The sequence below is a fragment of the Haemorhous mexicanus genome, chromosome 22 (assembly GCF_027477595.1).
Source record: "Haemorhous mexicanus isolate bHaeMex1 chromosome 22, bHaeMex1.pri, whole genome shotgun sequence".
Taxonomy (NCBI): Eukaryota; Metazoa; Chordata; class Aves; order Passeriformes; family Fringillidae; genus Haemorhous; species Haemorhous mexicanus.
This window is the reverse complement of record NC_082362.1, coordinates 4,415,622-4,429,378: the sequence shown is the minus strand read 5'-3', so window position 1 is coordinate 4,429,378 and position 13,757 is coordinate 4,415,622. Positions and strand designations below refer to the sequence as shown.

General features: G+C 52.2%; 1 protein-coding gene across 4 annotated transcripts in view; it reads right to left on the bottom strand.

Moving 5' to 3' along the window:
* ATP2A3 (ATPase sarcoplasmic/endoplasmic reticulum Ca2+ transporting 3) overlaps positions 1 to 13,757 on the bottom strand; it is a 57,155-nt gene that overhangs the window by 17,866 nt on the left and 25,532 nt on the right. For all 4 annotated transcript variants that reach the window (XM_059865627.1, XM_059865624.1, XM_059865625.1 and 1 more), the window contains exons 6-12: positions 13,452 to 13,532; positions 13,018 to 13,103; positions 12,013 to 12,477; positions 4,658 to 4,746; positions 1,491 to 1,593; positions 1,161 to 1,292; positions 236 to 361 (exon numbers count right to left, since the gene is read on the bottom strand). In XM_059865627.1, coding sequence (XP_059721610.1) covers positions 236 to 361; positions 1,161 to 1,292; positions 1,491 to 1,593; positions 4,658 to 4,746; positions 12,013 to 12,477; positions 13,018 to 13,103; positions 13,452 to 13,532 — 1,082 coding nt within the window. The remainder of the gene's footprint in view (positions 1 to 235; positions 362 to 1,160; positions 1,293 to 1,490; positions 1,594 to 4,657; positions 4,747 to 12,012; positions 12,478 to 13,017; positions 13,104 to 13,451; positions 13,533 to 13,757) is intronic.

The following is a 13,757-nucleotide window of genomic DNA, read 5'->3' as shown; positions in this document are numbered from 1 at the left end:
TTCCCTAATCAATATGGCAAAGACTCACCTGACCCCACCAGCCTACCTGCTGGATCCTGGCTCCCCAGGCAGCCCAGAGTTTCCTCCAGCACTGCAGGAGATGCTCTGCAGTTCCTCTGACATTCCCCAGAGTGTGAGAGGAGCTGCAGAGCATCACCACTGCCCTGTGCAGCCAGGGCCAGATGCTGCTGGGTGTGTGAGGGGCAGCTGGACCCTGCAGGTGCTTCAGCCCTACCTTGACAAACATCTTGCTGCCAGCAGAGTTGTTGCCAGGCCCGCTGGGAGTGCAGTACACGGACATGGACTTGCGGTCCCGGGAGAACTCCAGGGTGCACTCCTTCCTCATCAGCTGCTTGATCACCTGCAGGGACAGCACTGGGCTGAGCAGGACATGCCAGGGACACTGAGGCTCTCTGCCTTGGCTGACAACCCTGCTGAGCCCCTGGGGTGGGAGGAGAAAGGCAGCCACAGGAGCCAGGAAGGATGGGACAAGGCTAAAGCTACAAGCTTTCCTTATCAGAAAGGAGTCAGGAGATTTATTACAGCCTGCACAGATCTATCCTGGGGAAAATGCTGAACAGAGAGCCCTCTGAGCAAGGGAAGACATTGTAAGATCTAAAGCAGAGGAAATACAGACCCAAAATAAAATGTGTTTTCACCCAGGAGAGCAGGGAGACATTGGAGTAGGGGAATAGTCAGCACAAGATATTTTCATGTCAAAAATAGATGTTTCCAAGGAGCAAATGTCACTGGGGCAGGCAAGGCTCTGGGGAATAGGCTTTGGTTCCTGCTGGAGGGTGGCTGCTCAGTGCAAACTGGGCACCCAAAGATAACTCCAAACTTCCTCATCTGCAGCCAGAGCTCAGGCTATCATTTAGAGGGTCTCTGCTGCCTGAGCAGGGACTGGACTGAGTTGGAGCCTCAGGAATCACCTGCTCCAAAGCTCCGTGTAGGCTGGTCCTCAAGGCCCTGGCATCAGCCCCCAGGGGCCACTGTTCCAAAAACAGCTCACCACAAGAGCCCAGAAATCACATCCTTGTGCCAAATCAGTCCCTTAGATCATTGCAAGTGTTTATTTGCCCAAATATCAGCCATCCTCAATCCCTCCTCTCCCTCCTATCCCCCAGTGCTGCAGGTCACAGGGGCTTCTCCCCACTCACTGAGTTGCAGGCGTTGGCTCTCTCCACCTTGGAGAGTTTGCTGAGGTCTGTGTTGAAGACGTTCATCTTCTCCACCAGGCACGTCAGGGCTGTTTCAGTGGCTTCCCCCACCTTCTCATAGACTTTTTTGGACTAGAAGGCAGAAAAAAAGAGCTTATGCTTTAGAGGACATCCTCTACACACTGCTGCTGCCCCCACCACACCAGAGCATCCCCTGGGGATGAGCCGAAGCCAGGGAAGGGGATCCCAAGGGACAAACTCTACTGGCTTTGCCCTGAAGCACAGCAAGAGCATCCCCCCCGTGCCACCCTGGCCCTGGTGCCCCCACACCTCATTGTAGTCCAGCGAGGAGTCGTTGCAGAGGGCACAGATGGTGGCCAGCTCCACCAGCCCGTCGTACTGCCCGCACTGCACCGGCCGCTCGTCCTTCAGGCTGCAGGCAGGAAACAACAATGGGGAAACCCAGGGCACTGGGAACATTTCTCTGTCTGCTCTGGGGTGCCCTGACCCCCAGGGCAGCACTGACTTTGACCCTCATTCATGGAGAAAGTTTCCTAAACTCCAGAATAGACTGGAATCCACAAAAGTGTGAAATAGATAATAGAGAGCAGTGTAGGTGTGTCACTTGGTGAGAAAAATAGATTCTGGGATTTTTAGTATGTTGTGGATGGAAGCAAGATGGAGGGCACAGGGTGCTGTCCTGGGTTTCTTCTTCATGCTTCTTCTTCCTCCTTCTCCATGGGTTTGGGTGGCATTTTGTAATTGGGCAGAAAAGTCCCCATTGTGGGCTCTGTGGGATCAGTTATTGGGTTAAAAGGGAAATAATCCAGGTGTCAGTTCTTAATTGGATAGTTCAGTCTGAAAAGACCTTGTACCAAGAGATTGTTGGCCATTCTGTGCCTACTGTGAGTTTGCCTACTGCCCAACTCACCATAGTGAGACTGTGTTACTGATAAGAAATAATAAACATTTGAGTCTGAACATGAGCTACTGTCTCAAGTGCCTCCAATCCTGACCCAGAGAAACCCACAACTGGAACCACCACACAACCCCCACAGCCTCCCACCAGTTCACACCTTCAAATACTGTTAGCTCACCCTAAAGATCCCTCCTAGGGGGATATAGAGCCTACACATCACTCTTGTGAAAGTGGAAGCAAAAGCCCAGTTAAAGCACCAGTGCTGGCAATAAATCCTTGGGTTCACATTTTGAACTTTATTAAATGGGGCAGCACTAAATTGCAAATAAAATATCACAGGAGGCAAATAAATTCTGCAAGTGGCCCAGAACAAGGGGGGCTGCAGAGGAGTTCAAAGGAGCAAGCAGGGGCTGCTCACAGGCTGATGAAGAAGGTGATGGACCAGAAAGGGGCAAAGAAATTCATGCTAACATCCACCCCCTCAGGGGTTCCCATTTGCTTTGAATCCAGAGGAGCTGTGGAACCAACAGCAAGTCCCTTCTCCTCCCTGTGATGCTGTTTCACACTCCAGAGGGAACCCAGGGGAGCATTTAGGAGCAGCAGAGAACTTTAGCAGCTGCACTGCTGTGAGTGCTTCCAAGCAAGTGCTGAACTGTGATCTTTGCTTCCTAAATAGCAGCTCTTTGCTACGGAAAGGAGCAGCCCTGAACACTCCAGGCAAGCCAGATGCTTCTCCTCTCCTGGTGGTAGGAATGGTAGCAGTGGTTTTGAAGGAAATCAAAAATTCTCCTGGTTCCAGCAGAGGTAACTGCAGGTTAGAGCTGTGTAAACCCAGCCGGTCATCTGCTGGCTGGAAAAACAATTTGTCAGGCATTTACCAGGATCAGCTTATTCCACTGTTGGTTCCCAATGGAAAGAACATTTTGGAGCCCTTGTTACAGCTCGGGAGCGGAAAACACGGAGCAGCCAAGAAAATCTGAAAAATCTGTTTGCTGAGGGAGACAAAGCCACACTGGGCTGTGAGTGGGAAGGGAGAGCCTCTGCTCCTGCCCAGAGAGGCTGCCCAGCCCTGGGCTCACAGGAAGGGACAGTGGGTGGAGGAGGGAGCTGCAGACACAGCAAGCATGGCTTGTGCAGCACGGGATCCCCTGGGAATTGCTGGGAAGGGATGGAGGTTACAGCCCCATCGTCAGCAGTCCCTGCATGGTCAGACCCACGTGCTGGGAAAAACATCAGCAAAGGGGCTGCTGGCTGGGGGCTGTGGGAGCAAAGCCAGGGTCCTGCAGGAAATATCCCCCTGCCAAGGCCAGGTTAAAGCAAACAAGCCTTCCAGTGCCACCAGCCCTGGGGGAAGGGGGGTTCTCTCTGTGACACCTCACCCACACATCCCTCTCCATACACAACACAGGAACAGGGCTAAAGCAAAACTCAGGAGCAACAAAAAACCTTGCAGACCAACAGAGTGGCCCTGAATGCAGCCCCCAGAGGGCAGGGGACACGGAGTTTCAGAGGTTGGCAGGCACAAGTTCAGCCCCCAGGTCCTCCTCAGTTTTAATTGAAATGCACTGATTGACACCAGCTTATGACTTGGCTCGGTTTTTAATGGAGATTCCTAGCCAAGGATCAAATTGGCTCTATAAATATTCATGAAATTAAGTCTGTGGCTGAGATGAATTACAGCTGCTCCAAGGATGAGCAGAAGGGACCATGCTGACAAATGTGTCTGGGATCACTGAGCAAAGCAAAGGGGAGCAGAGAGTGCTCCCACCACCAGCTGAGCTTCTCATCTGCCTTCTTCCCAGACTTTGCCACACTGGGGGCCACCTCAGGAACAGGAAAAAACAAATACAACAGCAGAGAACCCCATGTGTGTGGTAACACTTCAGAGAAAAGCCCCCAGCCCCTCTGCCCATGTCTGCCTTGAGACACACCCTGCCACCAGCAGGATGCTTCCCTGGGCACACCAGCCATGGGAGCCATCCCTGCTGTGGGCACAGGGCTCAGGGAGCACTGTCCTTGTGGGTTTGAGCCATCTGCAAGTCCCCCTGAGCACTGCTGGTGGCTCCTAGGCACGCTGCCCACCCTGCATCCTGCTCAGGACAGGGGCAACAGCCACCAGTCAATTCCCAAACTGTGCAGGCTCCAGAAACATGGAGAGTCACCTTCTGCTGCAAAAAGCCTCATCCATCACCATCCCCACATCTGTCATCTTTGGTTCAAGGTGGCCTTGTTCTATTGGGATTGCTAACCAAGGGAGAGCCAAGAGTGTGGAACCCCTGTGCTGAGCAGTGGGAAGGCAGAGCCAGGGTGAGCACCACCCAAACCAGGTGGGGCAGGAGCTGCATGTGAGGGACAGGGAAACGCTGCCCTGGTCCCCATGAACAGCAGAGCACAGCCCATCACCCAACACCTGCAAGCCCAGGGGGAATCCCCAGGGACAGGACTGCAAACCACCATGGAAACCCCTCCTTTCTCCCCAGCTCATGGCCATGAACCCCTCCCTCCCATCTTCCCCCAGCTCTGCTGCCAGCCCAGGGCCACCCTGTGTCCCAGGGGAGGGGAGGGGACCCTCACTCACATCTGTCCCTCGGGGGCGTAGGTGGAGCCGGTGATGCTGAACTCGTGCAGGCTGCACTGGCTGCCCTCCACCTTCTCCATGATGAACATCTGCCAGGGGGAGGGAGAGGTGCAAACAGAGCATTAGGCAGCACATTTTGGGTACAACCCTCGTGCCCAGCCTGGAAAGCCAGCAGCTGGCACTGTCCCAGTTACTACAGCCCTGCTGGCACCAGGCTCAGGCCAATCCCTGGTCAGCCACTACTCCTGGCTGAACCCAAATCCTTCCAGCTCTCCTCTGTCTTTGTCATGTTCACCTCCTCCAGCTCTTTCCTTCCCTAGGAGATGAGAGATGCTGAGCCTGTTCCTAAGAAAGTGCCTGTGTTTTTCTTGGAGCACAGAAGGGTCAAGGTTTCCACCCCTGCCCTGGAAAGCCTCTGCAGAGCAGGATCCAAGGAGGGGTGGCTGCCCCTGCCACCCCTTCCCACCCAGCTCTCAGCCACCAGCCTTGTGCCTTACTGGGATCACAGCTCAGCTCAGCAATAAAACCCCAGTGAGCCATTAAAGTCCCCCACACTCTATTTTTAGTGATTTTTATCTTTCAAAATCCTTCCAGTTTTTCTTTTGCTGCTATAATGAGACAAATCCCTCAGACTTTGAAACAAAATTAAAATTCTCCTCTCCCCAAGCTCTCCCAGTCCCCCTTGTGCCCCCCAGCACAGCCCACCTTTGAGGGCAGCATCCCTGGGCACAAGAGCAGGGCCTGAGCCCAGCCAAGGAGAGAGTTCAGAGATGCTCATTTCTGCCTCTCATTATTTATCACCCTGAATAATAAGGCAACTGAAGCCCAAAAGCAACTGAATAAATAAGTAAATAAATAAAGAAATAAAGAAATGAAACTGCTTTGGCAAATGCATTTCCCTGGCTGCAGGGAGAGGCCAGGATTTAATTTGGATGCAGAGAAGTGCTGCTCTCCTCAGCTCCGTGAATTTGCTGAGTGCCTCCAGAAAACAGGTGCAGGGAAAAGTGTTCCACTCCAACCTGTCTCAAAATAATTGTTTTTTCTCTATTTATTTTCCTCTGGTTATTTGTGTTGTTCCCCAGGAGAGGGAAGCAACAGATGCTGGAGAAATCAGCAGGCATCACTCAGCAGCAGAGATGCAACAGCTCCTGTTACCACCCACTCCTCTGCCTTCCTCATTTCCTCTGGCAACAAACAGAGGCTCACTTGCTATTATTATTAATTATTGTTAATGACACAAGGACACCTCATCAGTGCAGCCATGCTGGCAGGTGTGAGCCTCCCCACACAGGAGGTGTCCCCAGGTATGAGCCTGGGGACAAGCCAAGCCACAGGGGGCATGTCCAGGGGAGCACACTCCCAGCATGTTCAGCACCAGGACAGCCCAGGGGTTTCTCACCTCCCTGTTTTACAGGATTAGGTAAATCAAAGGAGCAGGTTCAAAGCACACATCTCCTGTGTGAGTAATTCTGAGCCCAAAACAACCTCACCCTGGCTTCCCAGCTACTTGCAGATATCCACTAACCCTATCCTGGGCTAGTGCTGATGCCTCAGGTTTTGGCTTTTATATTTTTCATGTTCTGTGCTGCTTTAGTGTGTGGGTCTGGGCTTCATATTATGGGATGCTGAGCTCTGTGCACAGAGCAGGGAGACAAAACAATTCCTTCTCTAGCTGGGGACCAAGGAAAATGACCCAAATCTCAGCCCAAGAGCACAAACAACGTGGGCTGGAGAGAGAAAAACAAGAAGGATGGGACTGCATGGGCTGGAGCTGGAATTGGACAATTAACTCCAATTAATATTCAAAAGGAGCAGAACTGATAAAAGTGAGAGACCCTGTGACCAGTCATGCATTTTGTGCCCATTTTGGTTCCTCTTGGGTGCAGCCCTGGCTGGGCTCTGGTGCTGCCCAAGGTGGATCCATGGAGGAGATCCTTTGAATAAATCCCTACTTTACTCTTTAACTCTGTCCAGCCTCTGTTCTAGATCAGCCTTGTCAAGGCAGCAGTGCCCTCAGCTCCTTTCCCAGGGCCCATCAGGGAGGCCCATCAGCATCCCTGAAAGGTTCTGAAGGAAATAATGAGCCAAAGTGCTGCACAAGAGGTGTCCCAGGTCCCCTGGAGGCACTGGGCTCCTCTGGCAGTGGGTGTAAGCTCAATAAAGAAAGCAAATCCTATTTCCTTTGGTAACAGCTCCCCAGAGATGACAGACCCAGAACCTGAGCTAAGAAACCCAGTCTGAGACACCACCACAAGGAACCTTCCAAGGCTAAGCACCCATCATCTTTTTTGAGACATCCAACGTCATCAAAATCTCCTGGTCTCTTCAGAAAATGGACTCCTGAAACACCAACCAGACTCATTTATTAAAAAGCTGAAAGCACCCACCCCAGCCTGATGGGTTTGCCTGATATGAGCCTGTTTGTTTTCAAATGCCCATGGCTACAAAACAATTATTGCTTTCACAATAGTGTCTTTCTTATTAAAAAGGGGAAAAGGGAAATAAAAAACCCACAACATTTTTCCATGCCTTTAAAAAAAAAAGGTGCTACATAACCCACAGCAACCAGAGGTTATATCAAATTTCCTGCTGCTCCCAGCTTGCGTGACTGGCCAAGCATGGGGGCAGCCAGGGCACTGCAGAGGTGTTTGCAGGGTTTTGGTGTGATCAGAGGACCACAGAATGATTTGGGGTCAAAGGGACATTAAGGCTCATCTCATCCCACCCCCTGCCATGGGCAGGGACACCTTCCACCATCCCAAGTTGCTCAAACCTGGCCTTGGGCACTTCCAGGGATCCAGGGGCAGCCCCACCCTCATGGGGGAGAATTCCTGCCTCAAATCTAATCTAAATCTCCCCTCCTTCAGTTTAAAGCCATTCCCCCTTGTCCTGTTGCTCCAGGCCCTTGTCCCAAGTCCCTCTCCAGCTCTCCTGGAGCCCCTTTAGGCACTGGACAGGGCTCAAGGGTCTCCCTGGAGCCTTCTCTTCTCCAGGCTGAACAGCCCAGCCCTCTCAGCCTGTCGGTGTTTTGTCAGATTTCCAAGCTGAGAAGTGGGCAGGTTTGTGGGCAGTGGAAGCAGTCCAGAGGAAATAGCTGTGTCTTAAGAAGTTAAGAGCAGAACTAAAGTTTCCATCACAAAAATAATAGAAATAATATTAGGAGCAATAGCAGGAGGTGGGAATGCTGCAGCTCAGCTGGGGGCTGCTGACAAGTCAGGCTCTCAGAGGGGCTGCCCACCCTCCTGTACAGCACAGTGAACAGCAGCTCCAGCCAGGGGAACAGAGCCAGCAGCACCCCTGGGCTTCCCCCTGCCCTGAACCTTTTAAAGCCATGCCAGTGATTTGGGGCTCTAATGCAACAGAGGCTGGAAGGAAAATGTAACTACATGCTGACAGAGAGTGCATCCTTCTCCCAAAGGGTCCAGCATCACCCTCCCTCTCCTGTCCCATGGATCCTGCCCAGCCTGGGGCTGCAGCACACAGCTGGGTGCTGCTGGTGGGTGTTTCTAGGAAGAAAAGGGCATTTGTGGATGCAGCACCCCTGGAGCAGCACATGGCAGCAGCTGTGGGCTTGTGAATGACTGATCTGCACTGCTCTGTGTTTCCTGCAGTGTCTCTAAAAGAACTGCTCATGGAGACAAGGCAGGATGGCTGTCTGGAATTGTAAGAGCTGGAATCATCAGTCACGGTTCCATCAACCAACCCATGGACCAGCATCATTCTCCTCCTGCACAGGAAGCAGCCCCAGCCAACCCACAGCCCCTGGGGACCCCCAGCCAGGCCCCCCAGGAATTAGTGACAGGTTTGGACAGACCACAGTGCTGAGCCAAGGCACAGTGCCCTGGAGACTGCACCAGGGATGGCACTTTGCACATCCAGGCTCTGCTACAACCTTTGTGCAAAATAAACTCCTGTCTGCTCCTGCTCCCCACAACACCAGCAGCCATCTCAGGCAGCCAAATACCACTCATCACCCCAAATATCAATCACTAATCACCCCAAATATCAATCACTAATCACCCCAAATACCACTAATCACCCCAAATATCAATCACTAATCACCCCAAATATCACTAATCACCCCAAATATCAATCACTAATCACCCCAAATATCAATCACGAATCACCCCAAATATCAATCACTAATCACCCCAAATATCAATCACTAATCACCCCAAATATCAATCACCAATCACCCCAAATATCAATCACTAATCACCCCAAATACCACTAATCACCCCAAATATCAATCACTAATCACCCCAAATACCACTAATCACCTCCTCCCAGACATGGGGTGCCAGCATCATTCCCCCCACCCCCAAGCCCACATCTCCTCTTTGGGTCCTGATTTTCAGATGCCACCTTCCTGGAAAATTAAGGTAGGCTGCATGCAAGTTTTAGGAGAGTGATTTAAACCTGTGAGAGCAGAGAGAGCCGTGATGCTTCTGTGTCCCTTCTCCTCCTGCCAGGCTCCCACTGCTCCCAGCTCCATGGTTATTTAAAGGTTGGGAGGAGGCTGCTGCTGGTTCCTCCCTGCCCTGGGCTGGGGGACATGGTGGTCTCAGAGACCCCCAGGTGACCATGCAGTGACACAAACCACAGGTTTCTCTGGTTTACTAAGTGGGTTTGTGGCTTTATCACTGGAACCTTGGGTGACTTGAGGTCAGAGCAAGAGCACCAAAGCCCTGGCCATCCTGGCTGGACAGCATCACAAAGTGCCCAGCACAAGGCCCCTCATTTTGGGTGGCTTTGGGGGACACAGATTCACCCCTGCTGACCCCTGGGTGTGTCCTGGCTCAGACAGCACCCTGGCCATGAGACCCAGCACTGGGATGGACCCAGAGACATGGCACAGCTCCCAAAACCAGACCTGAAGCCTTTCCAGAGTCCCTTCAGAGCTCACAGAGCTGATGCCAGCAGCGAGACAGTGAGCAGGCCCCGCTCAGCAGCTGCACTCACCCTGTTAATGGGCAACTTAATGAAATCACACTCAAGTAATACATTTCCCCAGGTTATTGATAGGGTTTTCTGGCTGTTCAGCCCATGGCTGGGCTGGCTGTTTGGCACAGGAGCGTGTCCTGGACACGCCAAGGGCTGCCCAGCACAAATATTTAATATTTACTCCCCTGCCACTCACAGGGCCCAGCAGGCAGCCCCGTCCTGCCCACGTCAGCTCGGGAATCCCTGCCCATGAAACATCAACAGCCCTGGCTCTGTGTCCTGGGGCCAGCCCTTCTCCCAGCACTGGGCCCTGGGAGAAGGGCACAAGTACATAAACAGATATTGGCACAGGATTATGGGGAGATGGGCTGGAGGATACTTTGACTTTTTAATTGCTTTTTTTTAGTTTTTCTAAAGTTGCTGAGTTCATTCTGCAGATGACAATAATTTTTGATGCCAAAGCCCTTGTCTGCCACTGCCCCACTCTGTCCCTCCCCCTGCCTGTCCTGACTGTGCCACACTGCAGGGGATGGTGGCACTTGCTCCCAAGTTCAAAGAGCAGACCCTCTGGAAGGAAGTGGTTTGGGTCACTCCTCCTTCTCCTCCTGCAGTGGGCAGAGCTCAGGACTCCCTCAGCACTGGGGTCACCCTGCCCTTGCTTCCCTGCATCACTGGCTCTGAAAATGGGGCTGGAGGGAACTCCCTCCTCCTGTGAGACATGGGCAGTTTGGTCCCTACTTTGTTCCAGCCTTGTCTTGCCCTAGATCATCCACAGGGCAGAAACACCAGACATTTCCATCCATCTGCAGCTTGTGCTGGGCTAACCAGTGGCCAAAGCCTGTGGCTGGTTTGCAGCACTGTCACAGCTTCCCACCACACTGTCTGCGTGTCACAGAGGAGGGATGTTGGCCAGCTCCTTCTTTTCCCACAGCAACACATTTTCCAAGGTTCTCCTATAAAAACAACACGCCAAAGGCATGTAAAAAGCTTTCCTGACACTCATGGATTAATGGGAAAACTGAGAAGTACTCAGATGGTCCAGGCTTTCCTAACAAGTCACCTCTCCACACGGCCAGTTATGTGGGAGCAAAACTCTCTGGTGGATGAGGAGCCTTCAAACTCTTCACCAAACCACCCCAGGGCTCCCTCCATCAAGAATGCTTTTCATGGGTCCACGTTTTGTAACTTTGCATGGTCCAGGATTTCTCACTGGTTGGGTTAAAAACAGAGGGAAAAGAGCAAGAGAGCAGAGGAGGCTGATTGCCATCAGCTCTGTCTCAGCGCCACATCCCAGCAGGAAGAAACATTCCCTGGAAAGTGACCCCTGAAATGAGACTGCAACACAGCACCTCCACAAAGGTGGGCTGCTAAAAGTGAGTTTTCTAATTTCACCCCAGCCAAGAGAAGCCCTGATCCCCCCTGACCCCTGGGGAACCTCAGGGCTTCCTATAAGCCCCACACAGCCACCACGACACAGCTCTGGTGAGGACACAGAGCCCACCACCACAGGATGGGAAGTGTGGGAAATGGATTTGTAGAGAGCTTTCAGGGCCTGACAGAAATCCCACACAGTGTGCATTTGTGTGCAAACCTTGAGATGAGAAATGCTGACTGAGAAATGCCATGGAATAGGACAGAGATTGTTGAGAGGGAAATGGGGCTAGAAACAACTTTCAAAGGATGGCCTTGCAAACAAAACTGGATACTTTGGAGAAATAGAACCATGAAAGATGCATTGTGGTAGGACCCACGGGGGGTAGTTCTAGATGATTTGCGTTAAGGCATTTACAGCATTGTGTGGCCAAGATATGCTTATACTCTATTGTAATTAGGAGATAGTTGGCTTCTGATTGTGATGGCGTGAATTATAACATCTGTATTGTCTCACCCTCCACATGAGACTGAGAATAAAAGTTTTTAAAACACCTCTCTGTCGCAGACATATTTTATGAAAAATCCATTCATTAGGATCTTTTTTCTCCTGAGAAGCTGAGAGGCCTCAGAAACAAAATATAAACAATAATTATCTGCTGCATGGAATGCAACAGGTGCATCTTTGGTTGGTCTCATGTGGTTGTTTTTAATTAATGGTCAATCACAGTCCAGCTGTCTCAGAGTCTCTGGTCACAAGATTTCATTATCATTCCTTTCCTCTCTATTCCTTGCTAGCCTTCTGATGCAATCCTTTCTTCTATTCTTTAGTATAGTTTTAATATATAATTTTCTTTTAATATAATAAATATCATAAAATAACAAATCACCCTTCTGAAACACGGAGTCAAGATCCTCATCTCTTCCCACGTCGGGGTTGTCTGCAAACCCAACACCTCTCAGCTGCCCCATCTCTGGGCCAGAAAAGGGCTTAGCCCCCCACTCCAGCCTCTCCCCTGCCCCTCGTGCCCGGCTCTCACCCTGCACACGGACATCTGGTTGGTGGTGAGGGTGCCGGTCTTGTCGGAGCAGATCACCGAGGTGCAGCCCAGGGTCTCCACGGAGGGCAGGCTCCTGACGATGGCGTTCTTCCTGGCCATGCGGCGCGTGCCCAGCGCCAGGCAGGTGGTGATGACGGCGGGCAGGCCCTCGGGGATGGCGGCCACCGCCAGCGCCACCGAAATCTTGAAGTAGTAGATGGCCCCGCGGAACCAGGAGCCGCCGTGCACGGGGTCGCTGAAGTGGCTGATGTTGATGACCCAGACGGCGATGCACACCAGGAAGATCACTTTGGAGAGCTGCTGGCTGAACTCATCCAGCTTCTGCTGCAAGGGCGTCTTCTCAGGCTCGGTCTCCACCATCTGGTTCCGGATCTTCCCGATCTCCGTGTACACCCCCGTGGCAATGACGATCCCCACGGCCTTCCCAGCTGCAATGTTGGTGCCCTGGGAGGGGAGGAAGGCAGCAGAGTGGATATGTGGGCATGAAACCTCTTGGTTTGAGCAGGGCAATGGGTTGCTCTTTGTGAAAGGGAAATGGGTTGCTCTTTTTCCCCTTTGGTTAAAGGGAAAATGGGACATCTTGGGTTTTTTATATAAACCCACCCTAAGGAGCAGGAGAGCCCTTCCTCAGAGTTGTAACCCCTCGAGGACTTGGCTTCTGCCTGAGAAGAACATGAGAAAGGAGGAAACCCAAATTTGCAATAGCTCCAGGCTCACCACAAACCTCTTCCCCATCCATAATGCATCCTGCTTGATGGGAAAAAAGTGCTCCGAGATTGCCCAAGGTATTTAAAGTCCTCATGTGCCACAGCCCAAATGGAATCCAAAAGAAGCAGGTTCTTATTTTTATGGATTTGGGGCTCTTTTTATGGATTTGGGTCTTAGGCATGCACTCCCTTTCTCTGCTCAGAGATCTCCCACATCCACCAGCCTCTGCACGTTGGAAAAGCACAGGAGAGGTGGAGACAGGTGTAAGGGACTTACAGAGAAGAGCATGTTCTTCTTGTCCTGGTTGACAGCCCGGGGATCAGGGATGGGGTCAGCATGTTTGATCACCGACACAGACTCCCCTGCCAAGACAAGAGGGGAGAGATGGACCACCCATGTTTCCTCTCCAGCCCCAGCCCATCCCTGCTCCACACAGTGCTCTGGAGCAGCACTTTGCCACCAAACCACCCAAACATCCACCACGGGGATGTCCAACCCCACGAGTCACCCAGGAAAGCCCCAGGCTTTGTGCTCTGCAGGAAGGACACCCAAGCACCAGACACATCTCACCTATGCCGTGCCTTTGAGGACCTGGGAGGGTCCAACCATCACCTAAATCTTGCTCTCCCACCCCAGCAAAGCACTTATCCCAGCATCAGTTCCAAAGCTGGCCTCCAGGAAGGCAGCAGGAGGAAGCTGCCCACACTCACCTGTGAGGATGGACTGGTCCACCCGCAGGGTGGTGGAGCGGATCTCGATGATCCTGATGTCTGCTGGCACCTTGTCACCAACTGCAAGGACAAGGACAGCAGCTCTGTCAGGTGGCACTGGCAGCACCCAACACCCTGGGAATGGGGACAGCAAACCCCCAGATGAGACCAGCCACGTGCAGGTGCACAGCAGCACCCAGCCTGGAGAAATGAGGGGCGCAGCCCCTGGCAAGGGGTCCTGCCCTGGGACACCTCATTTCTGCATTTACAGCTTTGTTGAAGTTTAATTTTGTCTGTCTGTAATTT